Source organism: Lycium ferocissimum, chromosome 1 (genome assembly GCF_029784015.1).
Source record: "Lycium ferocissimum isolate CSIRO_LF1 chromosome 1, AGI_CSIRO_Lferr_CH_V1, whole genome shotgun sequence".
NCBI classification, from domain to species: domain Eukaryota; kingdom Viridiplantae; phylum Streptophyta; class Magnoliopsida; order Solanales; family Solanaceae; genus Lycium; species Lycium ferocissimum.
The window spans coordinates 39,307,610-39,331,375 of record NC_081342.1 but is presented as its reverse complement, the minus strand read 5'-3'; the positions used below and the strand labels follow the sequence as shown (position 1 = coordinate 39,331,375).

Here is a 23,766-nt window from a genome sequence, read left to right as displayed (position 1 = left end):
GGAATATTGCTACAAGTCTTCTTATTGTGGCCTTACGTACCACATCTGCTGCATGTATCACTTTGTTGATTTCTTAAATTTCCCCTCGTGGAATGGTTTCATTCGTTTGGTAAGCTTGTTTTGGTCTTTTACCATCTGGTGGCAACACAATCTCTTCTTTTACATGCCTCGGTATATCCCATGTACTTTCACATGGAAGAGGCACAACTATTGCATATGTATCGAGGAAATTCTTATTCTTTGTAGTAGGCGGTATATTCCGCTCCATGTTGGTGCCTATACACTATAGCAGCCATAGCATGCGCCCGCAAGGTATCTCATCCGTTGAAATCTTCCACAAGTACACGTCCTAGCTCGAAGACACACTGTGAACCTCTTAACACCATCAATCACTGTATGTAGAAATTCAGTGGAAGCTCGTACCTACAATCAAAATTACATTTGTACAAGTAATTCAGAAATTATACACTAAACATACAACATATATACACATATTATAGAGTTTTCATACATATGACGAAAAAAAAGGATACAAGTTAACGAAGGATTATCTTACACATACGGTGTGATAATACCCCATTCTTGTTGATAATTTCTTGATACTTTTTAGTAAGATCGTGAATGTATTCTTTGCTTCTTCATTGTGCGTCGCATTCCATCTTTCAACCAGTTCCCTCATGAAATCCAATAATTTTGCCACCGGCAATTCCCTAGCATTCTTCGTAGCATTGTTTATAGATTCAGCTATGTTTGAAGTCTGTGTCCATGTTCTTTTTACTGTTGCATGTATCCGTGTCCATTTATGATAACCAATCTCAAACAAGTATCTCCTCAGCTTCCTATCTATTTTGGTCACCCTTCCCATGCATTCATTAAACTCTTGGAGGTGTATGCCTTAGCCATTGCATAGTATAATTTCCTCGTCTATTCTTTGTTTACGTGGCATTGCTTAATTAAATTGTTCCACAAATGCCAAATACGGGCATAATGAGGCGAAAGCTTTGCTGCACTCGCATTCCATATACTTTCATGCTCGTCCGACACAAAGCACATGTTCTCCCTCTCACCAAAAGCTTCCCCCGAACCGCTCAAAGAACCGTGTCCAAGATGAATCATTTTCGGAATCAACTATACCATATGAAAGAAATCTACATTCTACCTGTTTCCATACACAAATAATACAATCAGTTATAAACTTTTTTTTTTTTTTAAAAAAAAAGAAGATAAAAAACAAACCTCCTGGATCCAATGTACAAGCAATTAGCATAGTCCCCTTGTAAGTTGATTTAAGATGGGTTCCGTCAACCACCACTATAGGTCTGCAATACTCCCATCCTCTAATACAAGCTTCCGTGCTACAAAGGTATACAAGAAACGGTCTTCCTCTGTTTTTTCCAATCTTACAACCGATCCCGGATATGTCTTCTGTAAAATGTATAAGTAGGCTGGAAGTTTACTGTACGAGTCGGTCGGATCCCCTCGCAACATAATCATTGCCTTTTGCTTCGCTCTATAAGCTTGCATGTAGGTCAATGTTACACCATGTTGTTTCCTCATGTCCCTAGATATATCCTTGGGTGTGTATATTGTTTTTGGATCTTCATACTTATCCATTATAATAATGCTGACGACATTGGAAGTTGCTTGACGTTGTTCATAAATTCTATCCTTTAACAAGCATGTGTGCACATCACAGAAATTCCTAATCTTGAAAAGCCTTGACTCATTTAGACTTGAGGCCTTTAAACACCATGAACAATTGTCACCAGGGCATACGAGATGATAGCTATTGATGAAGAAGTACACATCAGAAACATTGAAAATATACCTTTTTATACATACATCATAATTTTTATACATACACCCACCTATATTCTATATGTGATTTACATACATACATGCTTCATACATTTTTTATTTATCTACAATAAACAATAATATTTGTTCGTACCTTTTTGTACCGGACCTTTTCACCCGAAATTGAAAGCGCTTCATAAAGGCATATTGCCTCATAACCGCATTGAGTGTTTCTTTATCCTTGTAAATCTGTTTTTCCGCAACAAATTCATGTCGAGGGTCGCTTATTATTTCAGTTTCACAACTATCCAACAACTCAACATGTTCACTTGAAGCCATATCAATCTGTTCAATAATATTTCCCATGTATGAAGATTGAATCTCTCGACCCCTATTTATTGAACTGGAACTGCTTTCACCATCATGATGGAATTCAATTCCCTCCATTTCACTATCCTCCAATGTGATACATAAAGGAAACCTACTCAAGAAATCTTTGTACTCTTTTTTTTTTATCTAAATATACCCAAACACCCATGTCGTTGTGTATGATCATTGGTGGGCATCGGTCACTAGCAATGTATTTAATCATCATGGTTTGGACTGTGGTATCTATCCCCAGTTGAGCGACAATTGTAGAAATCAATCCATTATAGTTCGAATTTGAATCGTACTGGATTCCTTCAATTTTGAATTCTACATATCGACCTGTTACACGAAGTTGAGCTATACTTTAAACCAAAATTCATACATACTAAAATAGACAAAATTTGTCTGAACCAAATTAGTTCCACACTACAGACTCTACCTAGTATACAGAGTTCATACAACTTTCAACCAAAATCCGTACATACTCCAATAGACAATTTTTTCCTGAACAAAATCAGTTCCACATCAGAATCTACCTAGTATACGGAGTTCATACAACTTTCAACCAAAATCCATACATACTCCAATAGACAAATTTTTCCTGAACAAAATCAGTTCCACACTACAGAATCTACCTATTATATGAAGTTCATACAACTGTCAACCAAAATTCATACATACTTCAATAGACAAATTTTTCCTGAACAAAATCAATTCCACACTACAGAATCTACTTATTATATGAAGTTCATACAACTTTTCATACAAATTCTTTCATGCACGAGATTACATGCTTTTAATTGACTTCAAAACAATTAAAGTATTTGGAGTTCAAATATATTCACCTGATGCGTCCCATCTTCCACTGTGTTGTATCATTATTGACTGCATTGTGCTATCCGCCATTGTTACACTAATAAAGCTTTGATCCGTATGATTTTGATTATGACTTCTGAAATTTCAATCGCGTATAATTGATAATTTGTTTAGGTAATTGATGCATCAATCGCCTTCTATTAAATCAGATTGTATTCTTCCACAAAATATCAACAACAAAAAAAGGAAAATACCTGCTCCTTTTTTTTTTTTTTTGGAACTCGAATATGTATTGCTTCTGATACTTCAATGGTTTTTGATTGAGGAATTGATTGTTTATCAACGTTGCAATTGTTTCTTCAACCACATTCGAATCCTCAATGAAAACTGAAGAGATAGGGCGAAAACATTGAGCGAAATTGGGGGAGAAAAATCGCGGAAATATTATGGGAAGAGTAGGAACCAACGGTATTTGCGTGATTCCATGGGTTTTGGCCGTCTAATTGGGTTTTGTATATCTTGGTTTGTTTTGTAAATATTTACTCTAAAGATGTATATATATGTATTTTGCCCTAAAATATTAGCAATGACTATGAAGAGGCATATGAGTTAATACACATTCATGCGTTTTTAATATTGTAAATAATGTAATTATTTAGCTTTTTAGATTTTTAAAAATAACTTAAACTAAAGATGTATATATATGTATTTTCTATGCCTAGCTTTATATTATATATAGATTAGTATTTCATTGTATCTTTGTTAAGTAACATATTTATTGGTATATCAAATTACACTAAAATTATCTATTTATTATAAAATATAAATCCACACATTTAATAAAATAATAATTAAATATCGTTGTGCCTAAATTATTTATCGGATCATCAAACCAAACGAATCCTTTTATATTTGTAAAAGATACTTGATCACGATTAGATTAATAATAGAGAAAACAAATGATCATGTATATATTGTGTTTAAGGATGTGATCATCTCATTTAAAAGAATTTACATTATTAAAAAGAATGCATATTTATTTACTAAGAATCGTGATTCTTTTCTGTGAATCAAGTACATAATTTTGTTTTCCTTAATAAAAATGCATTTGAACTCAAATTTCTAAGCCCCTGTTTGGCCATAAGAATTATTCACTTTATTCTCGATTTTTTTTCACTTTTTCCTGAATCAGCATTTGGCCATGAAAATTCTAAATACAACTTGAAGTTGTATTCCGGAATACTAAAAACTCAAAAAACTTGTTTTTCAATTTTTTTTCATTTTTTTCACTTTTTTACAACTACATTTTATCAAAAACTACAATTTCAAAAACTATGGCCAAACACAACTCCAACTCCAAAATTTCAAAAAAAAATGATTTTTTTTTTTGTATCTATGGACGGGCCTAAAACTTTGATATTAAGTTGAAGTATGAAGGGTGTGAAGTCCGAGCTAGCGTTTGGCCATATTTTTAGAACAAATTTTAAAAATTTATCTTCAAATATTTGTTTGACCATAGATGTTCAATCATATTTTGAAAATTTGTCTTAAAAAATTGTCAAGTTTCAAAAATTGGTCGAGATCAGTAAATTAGTTTTTGAGACTTCCACTCACAAAGCTTAAAATTCTTTCCAAATAAAATACATGTCGAAACACAATTTTAAATACAAAAAATTATAACTTCAAAAACTCAAAATTTTCAAGTTTTAACTTTAAAATCTAAAGCCAAACGGAGCTAAGCTGCGACAAACCAACCTTCTAAACATGATACTAGTATTTAAATGGAAAATAGAAAAACATAAAAGGAAAAGAAATGAATTTGACTGGGACCCACATACCACCTCAATCAATCTTCTAATAGTATCATGCAAATACAGTACTGAAGCCGTATTTCTCTCTTGTCACTTCTAAAAATCACTTCATTTTTTTGCCCTTTTCGTTTTAGTATTCTCTAAAAACAAACAAACCCTAGTTGTTGTTTTGTATGTTTGTATGTTGGTTGAAGAATTATGGGTATACTTGAAAAAATAACTGAAGCGTTGCATAACAATGAGGAGGAAACAGTAGAGTTAAGGCGAAAAATACTGAAGTTAATTTTGGATGACTTAAAATTGTCCAACAACTGTTTGAAAGAATGCTTGAGTGAAGAGTTGCAATCAAATTGGAAGGCTTTGAGTGTTGCAAGAAAAGGGTTTGCTGAGACTGTAAAGTTAAGGGAAGAGAAGTTAAATGATCAAGAAAAGATGGTGGAAAGGGTTTGGGAAGAGGTTGAATTTGAGAGGAAACAAATAGAGGAAAAGTTAATGGGGATTAATGTGAAAGAAAAAGAGTTGAATAAGATACAGAGATGGGTTTATCAAGAAACACATGCTATTGACTTGAAAGATCAAGAATTGGCTAAAAAGATTGAAGAATTTCATGTTAAGGAAGATGCCCTTGAGTTGAAAGATCAAGAATTGCTTGAAAAAATGGAAGATTTTCATGTAAAGGAAGTTAATTTGATGAGCATGAAGGAGAATCTTGAAGTTAAGGAAATGGGGTGGGAATCTGTGAAGAAAGGGCTTGTTATAAAGGGGAGTAAGTTGGATAATGGGAAGAAAGAACTAAGGGTGGATGAGAATGACTTGGATTTTGTGAAAAAAGAACTGAAGGAGAATGAAAATAAGTTGGTATTTGTGAAGAAGGATGTCACTGTTCAAGAAAGTAAGTTGGATAGTGTGAAGAAAGAATTAAGGGTGGATGAGAATAAGTTGGATTGTGTGAAAAAAGAACTAAAGGAGAGTGAAAATAAGTTGGAATCTGTGAAGAAGGATGTCACTGTTGAGGTAAGTAAGTTGGATAGTGTGAAGAAAGAAGTTGGAGTAAACGAAAGTAAAATGGAGATTTTGAATGAAGAACTTAGAGAAAAGGAAAATGACTTGGAAGCTGTGAACAAGGCACTTGCTGTTAAGGAAAATAGGCTGGATTGTGTGAAGAAATTGTTAAGAGCGAAAGAAGGTATCTTAGAGATGCTTAGAGAAAAGGAAAAGAAATTGGATTATGTGAAAAGGGATTTAAACGAGAATGAATATAAGTTGGAGTCTATGAAGAAGGATCTCACTGTTGAGGAAAGTAAGGTGGATAGTGTGAAGAAAGAAGTTGGAGTAAATGAAAGTAAATTGCAGATTTTGAAGAAAGAAGTTAGAGAAAAGGAAAATAACTTGGAATATGTGAATAACGTACTTGCTGTTAAGGAGAACAGGTTGGATGGTGTGAATAACGTGTTAAGAGAGAAGGAAAGTAGCTTATATTATTTGGAGGAGGAATTTAGAGAAACACAAAAAGGTTTGGATTATGTGAAAAAGGATTTAAACGAGAATGTAAATAACCTGGAAGCTGTAAACCAGGCACTTGCTGTTAGGGAAAGTAGGTTGGAGATCTTGAAGAGAGAACTTACAGAAAAGGAAAATAACCTGGAAGCTGTGAATAAGGCACTTGCTGTTAAGGAAAATAGGTTGGATGGTGTGAAGAAAGCATTAAAAGTGCAGCAAAGTAACTTAGATTATCTGAAGAAGGAACTTAGGGTAAAGGAAAAAACAATAGATTATTTGAAAAAAGAACTAAGGGAGAAGGAAACTAACTTAGATTCTATGAAGAAGGAACTTGCTGTTAAGGAAAACATGTTGGATACTATGAAGAAAGAACTGACACTGAATGAAAGTAACTTAGATGTTGTGATGAAGGAGCTTAAAGAAAAGGGAAAAAACTTGGATGTTGTCAAAACGGAGCTGAGGGAGAGGGAGAATGAATTGGAGTCAGTGAAAAAGGAATTCAAAGCTGAAGTAGATAACTTGAATGCTCTTAGAAAGCAAGTTGAATCTGAGGAGGAGATCCTGTCCTCAACGAAGAAGAAACATGAGCACAAGGAGAAGTTTCAGGATGCAATGAAGAAGAAACTTGAACTCCAGGAGGAACACTTGAAATCATTCAGTGAGAGGCTCCATTTAAGGGAGAGAGAGCTTGATTATACTCAAGAAGCATATAAGCAGCGTTTTGAAGAACTTCATTCAAAGGAGAGGAAACTTGGTTCAGCAGAGGAAGTTACGGGAAAAAGCTATGAGGGCTTTCAATCAGAAAAGAGAAAATTCCTGGTAGAGCAAGGACTCTTTGAGCAACGCATGAAAGATGTTATACTTAGAGAGGAGAGGATTAAGAATATATTAGAAGAGCTTGAATCAAGAGAGAAACATTTTGAGGATCGGTCTAAAGAGCTCAGAGAGAAAGAGAAGCAGTTGAATGATATTTCTAATGCGCACTTAAAGACAGAACTTAATGAAGATGTAGCTGTTGACAGGGTCAATACTATTGTTGGTAATTCTGCTGTTACAAAATTTATTGTCATAATGGATGGGAAGAGTTTACAGATATTCTTAAACGAGCATGAGAAAGAGCTGGATTTGATGTCTGATGACGTTTTTGAAGCTCTTCAGATGTCTCCTGACCCTGCAAAATTGGTGCTTGATGCAATGGAAGGGTTTTATCCTCCCCATTTGAGAAAGGGAGAAACAGAGTTCGAGGCTAGTGTTGCCCGACGGAGCTGCATTCTTCTGTTGGAGCAGTTAATTAGGGTTTCACCAGAGATTCGGGATTTTGAGAGGGGAGTAGCAAGAAAGATTGCAAGGGATTGGAAAGTTAAAATTGAGGCTACAAAAGGGAACCAAGACGAGATCTTGGGTTTCTTGTATCTTTTGGCTGCGTACAATTTGGTTTCTTCCTTTGGTGCACATGAGCTTATTATCCTTCTGGAGATTGTTGCTAAGCATGACAAATTCGCAGAATTGTGTCGCTCTCTTGGTATGAAGCAGAATTTCAATTTACCTTGTAAGTATATTGGTATTTTTTAATTTTTATTATGTTGATAAACTAAGATTCCTGCCATATGTTACTTTATTCACCAAAAAAAAAAAAAAAAAAAAAAAAAAAATTCCTGCCATAGTTTGCTAATATACTTCCAGGCTCCAACACTGCTGAATTCACTTTAGTTCTCCAGTGACATTGCTCTGCATGCTTTGATAATTTCCTTCCAGTGTGCTCCTTGGTCATTGCCATATCTCCATAGCGTTTTCATTAGGGGACTTTTAGTTCTTTGATAAGGGTAAGAGTTTTATTGGAACCAAAACAGCACAAGGATTGTGCTTATGTAAGCTACACAATTCGTGCTTTCCGCTGTCCAGGTTGATAATGTCATCTGCATCTTGTACAAGGAGCTTATTACACCAAAAAGTCAGAAACAAATCTATTCGTAGAGGCTAATTACATTTTCATTTTGCATGAAACTCGACTTTTATTATTTATTGCTAAAATATGATAATATCCCTCCCTGCTCCTTTGGTAGCATAACCCGATCAGGTTGATAATGTCTTCTGCATCTTGTACAAGGACCTGATTACACCAAAATCAGAAAGAAAAAGATCTAATTACATTTTCATTTGGCATAAGGAGACTTTTATTATTTATTGCCAGAATAATATCCCTCCCTGCTCCTTTGGTAGCATAACCCTTCCCATTTCACCCTTCCCTGTTCCCTTCCATAAGAAATTTCTTCTGATTTTGTCCAATTGTAAGAACTTCGCTAAGAGTTGGAAATATAGACATGAAATAGTTGGGAATTCTATCCTAGACACTTAATCAGTTGGCCCTTGATTGGACCAAGTGGGCTGTCGATTGGGAGATCATGTTGCAAGAGTAGAAACTACAATGGTTTTCAGATTATATAACATGACACTCCATTTCTTTCGAGCTATTCGATTCTCAATTAATAGTTTGTTTGCCATACAAGTGAGATGTCTTTCTGGACAGTTAAAAGTTTGACTTGTATCTGAGATTTTTTTCCTTAAGTCTTTTTAGTACGTTGGCCACTAGTTGTTCTGGAATCTTGTTACATGTGCACATAATTGTCTTATTATAAATTGTAAATGAGAAAATCATTGCCCTTTCATTCTTTGGGAAAGTTTGTTACAAACTAAAACAACCTACTCATAATGATTTCAGGTTTTGTCCAGAATCTTCTAATGAAGCAGCAACATCTTGAAGCTATTAGATATGCTTATGCTTTTGAACTTGTGGACCAGTTCCCACCCACAGCCATTCTGAAAGATTACTTGGAATGTGTTGAACGTAATTTTGTGGATGTCTACAAGAAAGAGACCTGCTCAATCGAAGAAAAGGTACTATGCCACTTCTGTTGCCAATATTTTAACCTTCTCCTTTAATATCAAAGACTCAGTTTTTACGGTTTTCTATTTAAAATTTTGCTAATAGATTGAAGCCATTGAACGAAGGGTTGCTTCTGTTAGAGCTGTTATCAGATGTATCCTGCATTACAAGCTTCAGTCTCAATATCCGGTAGAAGAACTTGAAGAGCGGATAGAATTGCTTACAAGGCAGAAGGAAGATCAAGCTGCATTATCTGTCATTTGTGATGCTAAAAAGCCAGAGCAAGCTAATGTGAATCAGATGGGATCTAGTAATCCATCTTTTCTCACCGGCACCAAGGCCCCCGCTTGCACTTTAGGTCATTCCAATGCTATGGCAATTATCCTTATGAACATGAGGGGAAAGAATTTGCAGAATTTTTTGAACAAGCATTTGAAGGAGCATAAGTTGTTGCGCAGTGAAGTCTTTAGTGCTATTCTAATGTCACTGGACTCGGGTATGCTTGTGTTGGAAGCACTGGAAGGGTTTTATGCTCCCGAGCATCAGAAAGAAGAGATTGGATTTCATCGTGATATTATCAGGCGGAGTTGCATCCTTTTATTAGAACAATTGATGGAACTTTCACCGGGGATTAAACCAGAGGCTAAATTAGAAGCAAGCAAGCTTGCATTTGCCTGGAAAGCAAAGATGATGGCTGAAATGGAAAACCATTTGGCAATCTTGGGTTTTCTGCTTCTTGTAGGTTGCTATAGATTGACATCTGCCTTTGATAAAGATGAACTTGAGAGTTTGTATCACAAGGTAGCACAGCATGTGAATACATCTGAAATCTGTCATGTCCTTGGTATTTCAAATAACACTTCAAGTAAGTAGTCAGATCTAAGAATTGTTTATATGGCCGTGTCAGATTGTCTCCTAGCCATTGTGTTAATGTTGCGTTTTCAGGAACTGATGATTATCCTTCAGTAGAAGAATCCAAGAGACATAAGGCTCAAGGCTGTACAGATAAATCTATTTGCAACAACATGGATATGAAAGGAGAAGGACAAGATGTAATCTGCAATTGTGCGTCAAGTTTACATCGTACATCAAATCCTGCTTTGCTTGTATTGGATGCTCTTCGGAGCTGTCATCCCGTAAAATTAGTGAGGTTTGAAAACTTCCCATCAGTTATGAGGAGTTTCTCTGATCTGTTGGACCAGCTGAGAGAAGTTTCTCCAGATATTGAACATCATGTTAAAATGGAGGCTATTGTATTCGCAGTAGACTGGTATTCTAAATTGAATGTGCCCCAACTAAATCCTACTGAGATCACGGCATTTTTGCAGCTTTTAGCTATTTATAGAATAACAGACTCTTTCCATTCAGATGGACTTTTAGCTCTCCTGGAGAAAGTTCAGCCAACTGAAAGGATTGTTACTTTGGTCAAAATCCTTGGGCTGACAGATAAGATCCGATGTATGTTTCCTCTCTTTCTATTGTTGTTTGTTTCACTATGAAATTTACTCGCCCGTGTACCCACTCAATCACCTCTCAATATTAATAATGTGCTGCACTGCCGCTGGTCATATGCAGGGTCACAAATTTCTACCAGCGTTCATTTCTCATGAAATGTTCCTACTTCATAATATAATAATTGCCTTTTTAATTGGTTAGATGCTGTTAATATCCTTTGAAGAGGCAGAATTTGTAGGATACTTCTTGTTGTTTTATATTATGCATACTACAAAAAGGGATAATTTGATCAGACATGCTAGGACCAGCATTCATTTCGTATGATGATTTTATCAGTCGTTGAAGTTAGTTTAACTTTGCCCAAGGAACATGGAAATACTCCTGGGTGGCTGTGATCTTGGCAATCTACAGGTTTATTTTATTTGCTGAAATAATCCCATCTATGTGGGCTTTCTCACATTGTCAGTTTATAAAGGAGGAGGATTGTGGTAGGTTGACTTTTATTGTAAACTAGCGATTTATGTTGAATCAGCAGTCACAGAAGGTTGGACGACACTAGAAATGATCACGTTTGACAAAAGGTGAAAGGAGTACACAGTGGATTAAATAAGAGAAGGTCGCTTGCGATGATTTAGTCTTGTCCTTATGTAGACCTTGAGATGTACCAGTGCAGGTGTGCATGAATGGAGAAGTTATCTAGAAAGGTGTATAACCTCTTTAGATCCATCTAGACTTATTGAAGAATAGAGTATAATGATAGAAAAAGAAATACAATTTAGTTAACCCTCAGGGGTTGGCCTGGTGGCAATTGACTTGAGCCTTGGGGTGCTCCCTTTCAAGGTCTCAAGTTCGAAACCCGCCGGGTGCAAACAATTTCGAGGGCCATCGGACCGGGGAAACCACTCGAATTACCCGTGGTGCACTTGCGGGAAACTCCTTGCCGAGGGCCTGTGCACCCCCGGGATTAGTCGGGGCTCAAAGAGACTCGGACACCCGGTGCTTAATAAAAAAAAAAAAGAAATACAATTTAGTTGCGATTTTTTTATTTTTATTTTTTATGCTAACCCCCTTAGTTGGGATTAAGGCTTAGTTTTATTATTACACTTACTTTAGGTCCAATATTAGGAGTTTATCTTGTTACGATTTGTATTGCAGTAGAAAAGATAGAGAATTTCTAGTGTCAAAGAACTTCAATTATTAAACATTAGTTGGAGATGGGCCTAAATGGAGTGACATGGATTGTGAGGAGTTCTGATGTCGTTGCTCAGTATAAAATGGGTGATAATTTTGGAGCTGATAAACTATTATTTACTTTTTTGTTTTTCTTTGATTTTTTATTATTTTTTTTTCAAATCTTTTTATGCTAATATAACTAGAAAATGCATTCAGTTCAGTTATTTTGAGGGCGGGGTTTGGTGTTTGAAAACATCAGCATTGGCTAAAATTCTTGTTCCTTCTAACATACAATTTCTTTATCTGCTACCCGCTATTGGAACAAATTTTTTACTGTAGCTGATATTTCCTTTTGACTCCCTTCGTAGAAACTGAAGATAACCAAACACTGGACCACCTTTGCCTTTATCTGACTGATCATTTCTTCCCTTTTTTTTTTTTTTTTTTTGGGTCTTTGTTGGGTTGCAGACTTTGTCCAAAATCTTAGAAATAAAAAGCAGTGGCTAGTGGCATTCAAATATGTCTATGCGTTTGAGCTTTTTGACTTGGTTTCACCAGTGTCGCTCCTGAAGGATTATGTAAGGCACTCAGAACAGATTGCCGAGCAAAAACTCCATGCTGGAAATAGTTCTCATCAATCCCAAGTATGTAGTCTTCTCTTTCCTTTTAGCAAATAGCATCATGATCGTTTCTTCTGAAGTCCAAAATCAAGTTTAATCTAAACTTTCTCGCAGATGAAGGCTATAAACTTTGAAATGAATGCACTAAGAATTACAGTTAAACAGATTGTGGATCATGGTCTTCAGTCGGAATATTCACCTTCCTATCTTCAAGAACGGATAGAAAAGCTTCTATATCAGCTGTCAAACTTGAGGCAATCAAACTCAAATCGGGACTTTACTGCTATGTTCCAACAAGTTAGAACAAATAAAGATACTTGTGGATCTGCTCCACTTGCTCAAGTGCAAAAAGAGCTCACGAAGAAACGTTCTGCCCCAGCTGGTGGCACTGACGTTATCCACAGGGCTGAACAAAAACAGAATTTTAAGCGCCATTGTCATTTATCCATGAGGAGTTGAGTTGTATCAAGTGTTATATTGACATCCTTCACGGTTATCTTCTGTACGAACATTGTGGGTTTTACTTTGTGGAGGATGATTTTGAAGGGGTGAGGAGTTTAAAGATAATGTTTCTTTTAGGGAGAAAGACACGAGGTTAAGTTTTGGGGTTTTTGGTTAGGTTGGAGGGGGGGGGGGGTGTGGTTTGGGGGGACAGGTGGTGTGGGGATAAAATTTTGAGGCTTACATTTCCGAAATTTTTATATAAATTTTTGCCAGCAGGAGGTAAACAGTTCAACGAATCCGGAGGCTACTGGATGGACTTGAGTTTTAGGAGGGACTTGCAAGATTGGAAGGTGTCAGAATTTTAAAGCCTGATTGAATTGCTTCACAAACAAAGCACACATCAGAGGACTACGAGAAGGTAGCTTCTCTTTACATCTCAGCTTGGATCCCTAAGATTCCAAGATACACCAAACCATAGCAGAATATTCCCATATAAGCAAGAGACGGCCCTACAATGTAGAAAAACATGATCCACTAGCATTATGTAGGTTGTTTGGAGGGAGAAACATGTAAGTTTTTGAAGGGGTAGAGACTGATTCTGAACCGTTGATAGCCTCTTATGCCGTATTTCTTTTTCGTGCACCCATGAGGTTCCTGGTTGTATAGACGCTTGGGTGTGACTTGTATAAAATCATATCTTTTTGTAGGTTATCCATGTTTTTGTACATGTCTTGTATATGTGTGTTCGTACCTGGACTTTTGATAAAATTATCTACCTTCCAGAAAACTGCTCTGTACAGTCATTTCCTGAGCTCACATCTATAGATGCTCAAGATTGTGCATTGCACCAGTCCACTCAATAAAAGAATCTTCTCTGCCTGTGGAGGTGAAGCATCAACCCTCCATGGGTCACATGCGTATGTTTGCTGCTTGTGTTATGTGGTATTAAAAACAATCTGTTCGACATTTTTGCTACTAATTTTTCAGATGCTTTCACGAAGTGGATAAATGATTTACCTAATTATAGGCTTAATACGTAGACATCCCCTTAAATTTGCTTAACAAATTTCATTTAGACACTCGAATTAAGGGTTGTTTCAGTTGGATACCTAAATGTATGAAGTGTTCTTATAGGAAAGTTTTGGTTCAATTTTTTTTTTTTTTTTTTTAAATTGTGCGTGTTCTCAAGTGTTCATTACATCTAAACATTTAAAATATGTCACAACTTTTAATTTTATATATATATATATATATATATATATATATATGTACGTGCCGCATTTGCCACAATAATCCACAAAACTTCAGGCCTATTTTAATTGAGGCTGATAAGTGTACTTAAAGGAAAGGGGATGACATATAATTTAACTATCTAATTGAAGCTTGAACGTACACGCAAGTTTTTATTTTTTTTTATTTTTTAATTATAAATTTTAATCGAAAATATTTAGTAGAAATACTTTATTATGTGTTGAGGTGCTCAATTGAAACAAATCAAAATTTGAGTATATAAATGGAATTTAGTTGCGAGTTTAAGAGTTTGCATTAGACCTCAATTATACATTGTCTCGTAGCAAATGGTGGATGCAATGTTAAGTCAAGGATCAGACCCCATTGAATCCAACTTTAAGGATGGGAATTGGAATCCGTATATTCCCATACCCGGAGAACATTACAAGAATTTTATCGAAGTAGTAAAGCATGAGGTGCTAAGATAAGTTGAAGAGTGTTCTTGTCTAATGGATGTGTCAAAGAGTGGACTAAAGAAGCGCTGCTATTTGTTGGCATAGATTTTTCAGTGCGCCATATTGACATCGATTTTTCAAATGTAGGCCAAATTGTCAAGAACTTAAATATTATTATTTGATACAAGGTGTCAAGATTCAAGAATTCAGTTATGAGGTGTGCTGGCTCATTTTCTTGGCATATCAGTAACGGTTAATTTTACATCAAATTTTTGCACTAAAAATATTATATCTCTTCCAAGAGTGTTTTCTTCTTTTAATATATCATGTTTAAGAAAAAATGTATACTTGGGAAAATCATATTTTCATCAATAAATAATTTCAACTGGTAAAGTATCAAACTGAATGAAAAAATAAACAAATAACGGCAACAACCTTTAGGTTGATTAACTTAGAGATTTGGTGTAGCTTCTTCTCTGGGAAAAAGAAGAATATGGAAGCTATTGTCATCACTTTGCTTTATACTACTAGTCTCTAGGCACGCGCGTTGCAGGTGTACCCTATGTCGATAAGTACAAATTCTTATAAAGTCACATAAATATTATTTCAATATGTGATACTAAATCTCGATCAATTCATTTTTCTATTTTTGTACTTTAAAAACAAGGGTGAAACTATAACATTATTATATTAGATCCCGTGTATTTTAACTTTAAAGCAATGAACCAAACCTTCTATAGATAGTCTATAGAAACCTTGAACATCTCGAATCAAATGAATTTGGTTAATGTATATATAAGGTAATCAAACTTGGTTGTTGTCATACAATTGTGGAAGTCATACTTGATATTTATAACCTCATGAATTCATCTTCCTCAAAATCCTTTCGATGTTGCTAAATAAAGTGAAGACACCAAACTTGCTATACTCTCTGTTGTTACTCTCAGATCATAGACGCCGAATGAAGTTGAAAGACCAAAGACATGCCTCAATAAATATACAAAGATCTAATGTCATTCAGAGAAAAAGAATATAGGTTTTGATGTTCCGTAATTTATAAGAGAAAGATCATACTGGTTTCAGAAATCAAAAGCAGAGAGTATCGTTATTAATATTAGACCAAAATAATCATTTACTTAAAAATAAATAAATAAATGATAATTAAAGCAGTTCAGAGTACTTGATAAATTAAAAACCTGCTAGGTTAATATGCATCAAGTAAAAGAAAGAGAGCTTTTTAACTCACCTAACATTTCATAGCTCTATACAAAATTATTGCTAAGTGTTGGCTGCTAGACTCCAAAAAGTACTACCTTCAATAATCTCAGAGGCAAAATCAGGGTTTGTATCAGGTAGGAAACCTCAGACAATGTAATTCTGGCCCATGAATTGGTGAAGTCCAATGCTAGCAAACACATCTCACCGAGATGTATGATAAAAGTTAATATGCAGAAGGCCTATGATTTGGTGGAGTGGCCCTACTTGGAGCAAGTTATGGAGGGACTTGGATTTCCTACAAAATTCAGAAATTGGATATTTGGTTGTGTTAAAATTGTGAACTATTCAATAGTTATAAATGGGGAATCAACTAAATCTTTCAATGCAGCTAAAGAGCTAAGGCATGGGGATCCCATCTCTCCATTCCTCTTTGCCATAGCCATGGAGTATTTGAGTAGAAACCTCAATGAGCTCAAAGAGGATAAACAGTTTAAATACCATCCAAGATGTGGCAAACTAGGCATCATCCATTTAAGTTTTGCTGATGATCTACTCTTATTCACAAGAGGTGATCACAAATCAGTTGCAAAACTTCAAGAGAAGTTTCTGACCTTCTCAAAGTCATCTGAACTCCAAGCAAACTTAAATAAAAGTTCTGTGTATTTGGGAGGTGTTGAGGACTCTGAAAAAGACCTAATCATGAGATAGTTGGGATATGTGATTGGGGAATTACCTTCCAAATATCTAGGTATTCCCCTAGATACAAAGAAGCTGAAAATTGCACAGTGGCAAGCACTATTACTAAGATAGTTGCAAGAATTTCATCATGGACTACAAAAAAATTGTCTTATGCTGGTCGAGTTCAATTGGTAAAGACTGTAATCTTTGGCATTCAGTCATACTGGGCTCAAATTTTTGTCTTCCCAGCCAAAGTTACGAAAGCAATGGAAGCATATTGTAGGAGTTACATCTAGTCCGGAGCCAACATTATCACTAAAAGAGCTCTGGTGTCCTGGTAGATAATGTGCTCCCCTAAGACTGCTGGGGGATTGAATTTGCCAAATCTAAAGCTATGGAATAAGGCAGTTGTAGCAAAGAATTGCTGGGATCTGGCCAAGAAACAGGACAAAATGTGGATTAAATGGATCCATGTTTATTATATGAAAAGGCAAACACTGGATCAGAATGAACATCCCATCTCAAGCAAGTTGGATGGTTAAAAAAATCATAGGTTCCAGGGAGGAGATAAGGCAAGTCACGTCACTTGGAACACCAAAAGGAGCTTAATCAAGCAGATTTATGTACAACTCCTAGGGTCACTGCCTAAAGTAAGTTGGAGGACACTAATGTTCAGGAACACAGCCAGGCCTAAAGCTCTCTTCACTTTATGGTTACAGGTGCAAAACAGGCTTCTGACGGTGGATAGGTTGTTGAAATGGGGCTTATCAGTTGATCCATTATGTGTGTTGTGTACAGTTGAGAATGAGAATAGAGATCACTTATTTCTTCACAGCATATTTACTCAAAATCTATGGAGAAGATTAATGATCTGGCTACGATTAAAATGGTCAGATAGAGGGAACTGGGAGCTACACATGAAGGAGGTTTTTACTAGAACTAAAGGCAAGACAACTCAAGCATGCTTGTTGAGACTGCTTTATACAGAGTATGTCAATGCAGTTTGGAGGGAGAGGAACACGAGAGTAATTGAAAAGCACCAACAAACAGAGGAAACAATTGCAAGGGACATTGCATGTACCTGCAATTTTCGAGCTACTCCAACAGTTAGTCTATTGCTTAGAAAATGCTTATTTTGAGTTGAGAATAGATGTGGTATTGAGGTTCATGTTACTACTCGCTTACTGAAACAATGGAAACTCTCCCTTGGAGGTGTGCCACCTGTTTCCTGGCAGTTGGACAGGACTAGAGATGAGATTGTACATAGCAAAAGCAGCCTGTGGTTGGGCTTGCTCAGTTTTGTAATGTTTATACTTGGTAGTGAATAAAATGCATAGTTACCAAAAAAAAAAAAAAAAAAAACATTTCATAGCACCGGGAGAGATTATGTTATTGTCCCTAGCTAGAACTTGGCCACTAAAATTTCTTCTTCATCTCTTTCTCAACTACTGATTTAGTTTGAACAAAAGCAAAATAAACCAATAGAGATAAACTTAGAAAAGACGACTCTCTTCCCGTCGTGTCCATTTGTATTCCATAATATTTTATTAATTTAGTCGGGAACATAATAAGTATAATTATCAGTTATTTAGGAATACTAAAAGTACCATAAGCAAATAGCACCAGATATATTGCATAGGTTAATATAGTGTTTTTACATTTGTACACAGTAACTTTGAAGAAATAATATAGTTTTAAAAGTTTGTAAAAGACCATCAAACATTTTGAGGATGTTTTATCTATCGATAGTATACTTTTGGGATAAAGAAGACTTGCATTAAGTAGCTTGTGCAACTTTCAAGATCAGAGAAAGGTGAGATGATGGCATTTCCAAACTGAAAATTTTGAATTTGGTATATATTGTTTTAAGTGCAACTCTTTAAATTCTTCAGTTTAAGATTAAAGGGAGAAGGCTTGATTCATGTACCCATTTGAGAAGAATCATTTAATTTTCATTATTTAGGAATTACAACTCTTTACATTCTTCCGTTGTTGAGTTTCACGGAGAAAAGCCTAGTTCACGTACCAAATTATGAAGGGATAATGTAGTTTTCTAAGGAATTTAAGTCCATCAACATTAAGCTAGGAGGTGAAAAGGTTGTGAAATAAGTCAAGGAACACGTTCTACTATATTAATAACTCATCATTTAATATGATCCTATTTAACCACATTCTCTATTGCTAATTAGAGTCTTTAATTAGATTTTGATATACTGCATTAAAATTTTACTATTTGATTAGAAATTTAATTAGATTTTAATATACTAAAGGGGCGAAATGGTAATCCAACTTTACACTAAGGAGCTTCCCACTTTTTAAAATATATGATGATTTGTAGGGGAATACTAATAATACTACTGTAGGCAGAGGCGGATCTAGGATTTAAATTTTATGGGTTCAATCTTAAGATTTTTAGCATTGAACTCATTATATTTTTAAAGTTAGGGGTTCATATCTACAATTTATTGCAATTTTAATAATTTTTTACACATAAATTTAGGCTCAGTGTAGAAAGTTTGGGGTTCAATTGAACCCCTATCTTGTAGGCTAGATACGGATCTGCTGATAAGGGAAACTAGACAATGCTCGACTAGCTACTAGCTTTCTGTCCTAATCCTCGACCTCCATATCCTCCTATCCATGCAGGGTCATGTCCTGGGTAAGCTGTAGGTGTTTCATATTCCACCTAATCACCTCTCACCAATACTTCTTCGGCCTATATTTACCTCTCCTAAGGCCCACCACACCCAACGTCTCACACCTCCTCACTGGGGCATCTGTGCATCTCCTCTTCACATGCCCGAACAATCTTAGTCTCGCCTTCCTCATATAGTCCACCATGGTGGTCACTCCCACCTTGTTCCGAATATCATCATTCCTAATCTATCTCTCCTAGTATGTCCAGACATCCATCTCAACATTCTCATTTCCGCCACTTTTATCTTCTGGACGTGCGAGTTATTGGCCGTTCAATACTCCACCCCATACAACATAGTTGGTCTAACAACCAGTTTATAAAATTTACCTTTCAATCTTGTCCACCACAAAAGCTACTCCCACCTGTCCTGAATAAGTTAAGAGAATAAGTACTGTTAATCCCAAATTGTCATCTGTGTAAGTCTCAACCTCGTGATGCAAGGTTTGATGACAAGGTAACTAGATGCATGTTTGGGCAACTTTGAAAGTGTCAATTGATAGGAATCTTAAACGCGGAAACCAAAGAAATGAAGGAATTGCAATAAAAAGTTTAGGTTAGACCAAACAAAGTATTAACTAACTAAAAAATAATTGACAAAATCAATCACCCAACAATTAACAAGACAAAGTGAAACTAACACTACCCTCAAGAGAAAATATTTCCTCTTGTGAATACCTCTTAAAAAATTTGGATCAACAAGTTTAAAGTCATTGCTTCGTAAATGTTATCTTCAATATCCAAAACAAGTTAGAATGAAATAATCACTGTCCTTAATCTTTTGTACTTGGTCTAAATAGCATAAACGAAAAACATAAGAACCTTCCTTTGAAAGGGACCTAAACTACTATACTAAAAGAGGCATAAATTTGCAAAATATCCCGTCTCCGACAATCACGGCCTAGGTATCGTGAAGGTGGAACTTTGCCTTCGGGTTGGTTCGCAAACGCACCATATCTCCTCGCAATCGCGAAGGTCTGCAACTGCTCATTTCTCAAGATTATGAAGGTTTGTTGGTGCTACAATCTGCACTTTGCCAAATCAAATTTTGATTTATTTGAAATTCTAATTGGCCTTCTTCTACGTCCTCCTCCCGAGGGAATATGATAATACATTATACGGAAAAGGCTCAAATATGCCATCGAACTATCGAAAATGACTCATTTATGCCACTCATCAATAGTTTGGCTCATTTATGTCATGACCGTTATCAAAATGGCTCATCCATGCCATTTTTCATTAACACCAATTTTACCATACCAGATATGACACATGGCCTCTAATTACAGGTCCACGTCGTTTAATCAAACCAAAGACAAATTAAATCCTAAGTTAAACTAAAATCCGACCCATAAATTTGTGTTGATTTGATTAAACTACATGGACCTGTAATTGGAGCCCAAGTGTCATATCTAGTATTGTAAAATCGACGTTAATGAAAAATGGCATGGATGAGCCATTTTGGTAAAGGCGATGGCATAAATGAGCCAAACTATTGATGAGTGGCATGAATGAGTCATTTGCGATAGTTTGATGACATATTTGAGCCTTTTCCGTACATTATAAGTGTGCAAGGACTCTCCAACTTGATCTCCCTATCCCAATTCTTTGTAAGAATTTGTAAATTCATGAACTTTTATGCTAGTGACCTAGCACGAGGTTGTGATGTTTGTTATGATCTTTGATTGATATCACATATAATAGGACTAGTTGATCCTTGCAATTCATTTAAAATTTAAGTATCAAATAATATTTAGGTGCTCTTTCATTATTAAATATTTCTTCATGTTTGTCCAATATTTAGGCTTTCTTTCACTAGTAAATGATTCATCAGGTTTGTTAGTGCATGTAAACATCTGATAGTTTTGTGCACGTGACATGCACAAATATTAAATGCGTACTTATTATTAGGAAATACTGAACATGCAGTATGACAAGATCCAGTAATCCCCATTAGTACGTAAATAGGATTATTTATCTCTTATACTAATATTCAATTAATCCGAAAAAGTTTTTGTTTGTTAAGTCGATGGTATAAATGGTGTCATTGTCATTGTAGCAAAAAAAAAACAAAAAAGATCTTAATCTTATGGCCTACTAGCATTGATAGAAATCTCTCACACAATAGGAGTAAGTTCAATTCTCACTATCCTTCTTTCATCTTCTCCATTGTTGACCCCACAACATAATAAAAATTTTAAAAATCAAAGGTCTAGGGTTCAACTTGCCATTTCTAAAGCCCAAATATTCTTAATGGGCGAAATTGAAAACAAAAAAATTTATAGGCCCAACCCACCCAAATTCACTTCAAACACCCTTCCCTACTGCTTCCATCTGAATCTTGTATGTAAACAAGAAAGAACCCTTCTAATTCTTTTAGGAGAAATGAAATATCATAATCAACACTGTCCACATCCTTAGAGAAATGAAATATCATAATCAACACTGTCCACATCCTTAGACAGAACAACTATGGCAATACTGGCCACATCCTTAATTTTATACCCACAGAAAGATATAAATATCATAACTCTCAATTTAAGTTCAAAATCAAGAACCAATCACACAGGACTAGATAGAAGTAATTATAAGGCTCTTAATATGTTGCCACCTTCAAAGGAAATTAACATGAGAATATGGGAAAAATGATTCAGATCTAAGAACTGTGTTTGTATGTGACATGCAACTGTTTTTGATTTTCTTTCATGTATTTTACACTTGTTTGTATTTGGGTAAAGAGAAAATTGACGGGATGATCTAAAAGATGGGTTCTTGAAATTAAAAAAATAGAGTTTTTTAACTTCCAGCTCCTCCTCTTGAGGGAATATTCATAAAACATGTAAGCGTGCAAGAAATCTCCAATTTGATTCTTCAATGTTTCCCAATTCTTTGTAAGGATTTGTAAATCCACGAACTTTCTTGCTTGTGATCTAGAAAGGGTCGTGATGTTGTTGTGATCTTTGATCCATATCACATATAACAGGACTGGTTGATCTTCTCAATTCATTTAATATTTAAGTAACAAATAATATTCAAATCCATTTTCACTAGTAAATAATTCATCATGCATGTCCAATTAATTAATGGAATAAGTAATATCCTAATTAACAACGAAAAATCATGTTTGTTAGTGCATGTAAGCATCTAATAGATTTGAGCATGTGACATGCACAAAGATATTATATGCATACATATTATTAGGAAAAATCAAACATGTAGTATGACAAGATTGAGTAATCTCCATTAGTACGTAAAAATAAGATTATGTATCTCTTATTCTAATATTCAAGTAATCCGAAAAAGTTTTTGTTTGTTTAGCTGATGGTATAAATGGTGCCATTGTCAATATTGTAGCGAAAAAATAAATCAAAAAAGCTCTTGATCTTACTGCCTAGCTAGTGGCATTGATAGAAATCTCTCACATGTGTGAGTTCAATTCTCACTGTCCTTCTTTCATCCTCTCCATTCTTGACCCCACTACATAATAAAATTTGAAAAATCAAATGTCTAGGGTTCAACTTTCCCTTTCTAAAGTGCAAAATATCATAATGGCCGAAATTTAAAACCAAAAAACTTATGGGCCCAACCCACCCAACTTCACATCAAACACCTTCCCTACTGCTTTCATCTTGACCTTATGTGGAAATAAGAAAAAAACCCTTCTAAACCTTTTGGAGAAATGGAATTTTAGAATCAACACTGTCAACAATCTTAGGCAGGACAACTATGATAATACTGTCCGCATCCTTAATTTTTATCACCACAGAAAGATATAAATATCATAACTCTCAATTTAATTTCAAAACCAAGGACGAATAACAAAGGACAAGATAGAAGTAACAACAAGTCTCTTAATATGTTGCTACCTTCAAAGGAAATTAACATGAAAATATGGGGAAAAAAATTCACATCTAAGAAGTGTGTTTGTATGAGACATGCAACTGTTTCTGATTTTTTTTTCCCCATGTGTATTACACTTGTTTGTATTTGGGTAATGATAAATTTGACGGAATGATCTAAAATATGAGTCCTTAAAAAAAAGAGTTTTTAACTTCTAGCTCATACACTTAAGAATATTCATGAAACATGTAAGCGTGCAAATAAACTCCAATTTGATTCATCAAGGTTTTCCAATTCTTTGTAAGAATTTGTAAATCCACGAACTTTCTTGCTTGTGATCTAGTAAAGGGTCTTGATGTTTATGATCTTTGAACGATATCACATATAATATGACTAGTTAATCCTCTCAATTCATTTAAAATTTAAGTATCAAATAATATTCAGATGCTTTTTCACTAGTAAATAATTCATCACGCATGTCTAATTAAATTATAAAATAAGTAATATCCTAATTAACAACGAAAAATCACGTTTGTTAGTGCATGTAAACATCTAATAGCTTCATGCACGCGACATGCACAAAAATATTAAATGCATACATATTATTAGTAAATATTGAACATGCTGTATGACTAGATCGAGTAATCTTCCTTAGTACGTAATAATAAGATTATGTATCTCCTATTCTAATATTCAAGTAATCCGAAAAAGTTTTTGTTTGTTTAGCTGATGGTATAAATGTGGTTATTGTCATTGTAGCGAGAAAATAAATCAAAAGATC

General features: G+C 35.1%; 3 protein-coding genes across 4 annotated transcripts; 2 read left to right on the top strand and 1 right to left on the bottom strand.

Annotated features, from left to right (window-relative positions):
* Positions 1–276: 276 nt before the first annotated feature.
* LOC132064451 (uncharacterized) lies at positions 277–865 on the bottom strand. The gene is made up of 2 exons (XM_059457438.1): positions 563–865; positions 277–423 (listed from the first exon to the last, which is right to left on the bottom strand). Exons 1-2 carry the CDS (start codon positions 863–865, stop codon positions 277–279), a joined length of 450 nt encoding a protein of 149 aa, XP_059313421.1.
* Positions 866–4,880: 4,015 nt separating this feature from the next.
* Positions 4,881–13,605, top strand: LOC132054453 (uncharacterized). Of its 2 annotated transcripts, XR_009414304.1 has the most exons (7): positions 4,881–7,815; positions 9,013–9,188; positions 9,283–10,042; positions 10,123–10,635; positions 12,274–12,449; positions 12,540–12,993; positions 13,149–13,605. XR_009414304.1 is itself a non-coding variant. In XM_059446461.1 (6 exons), exons 1-6 carry the CDS (start codon positions 4,992–4,994, stop codon positions 12,882–12,884), a joined length of 4,794 nt encoding a protein of 1,597 aa, XP_059302444.1. In that variant the 5' UTR covers positions 4,881–4,991; the 3' UTR covers positions 12,885–13,605. The 2 variants fall into 2 exon arrangements, 1 of the variants encoding a protein (XP_059302444.1); XM_059446461.1 differs by having other exon boundaries at positions 12,540–13,605.
* Positions 13,606–17,118: 3,513 nt separating this feature from the next.
* Positions 17,119–17,589, top strand: LOC132064434 (uncharacterized). The gene has a single exon (XM_059457416.1). The coding sequence runs from the start codon at positions 17,119–17,121 to the stop codon at positions 17,587–17,589; it is 471 nt and encodes a 156-aa protein (XP_059313399.1).
* Positions 17,590–23,766: the final 6,177 nt, after the last annotated feature.

Coding starts and splice junctions, on each gene's coding strand:
- LOC132064451 (XM_059457438.1), bottom strand. CDS start 865: ATGGGAAGGGTGACCAAAATAGATAGGAAGCTGAGGAGATACTTGTTT. Junction 424..562: donor GAATGGGGTATTATCACACC/GTATGTGTAAGA, acceptor TTTTGATTGTAG/GTACGAGCTTCCACTGAATT.
- LOC132054453 (XM_059446461.1), top strand. CDS start 4,992: ATGGGTATACTTGAAAAAATAACTGAAGCGTTGCATAACAATGAGGAG. Junction 10,043..10,122: donor TATTTCAAATAACACTTCAA/GTAAGTAGTCAG, acceptor TTGCGTTTTCAG/GAACTGATGATTATCCTTCA. Junction 10,636..12,273: donor GCTGACAGATAAGATCCGAT/GTATGTTTCCTC, acceptor GTTGGGTTGCAG/ACTTTGTCCAAAATCTTAGA.
- LOC132064434 (XM_059457416.1), top strand. CDS start 17,119: ATGTTCAGGAACACAGCCAGGCCTAAAGCTCTCTTCACTTTATGGTTA.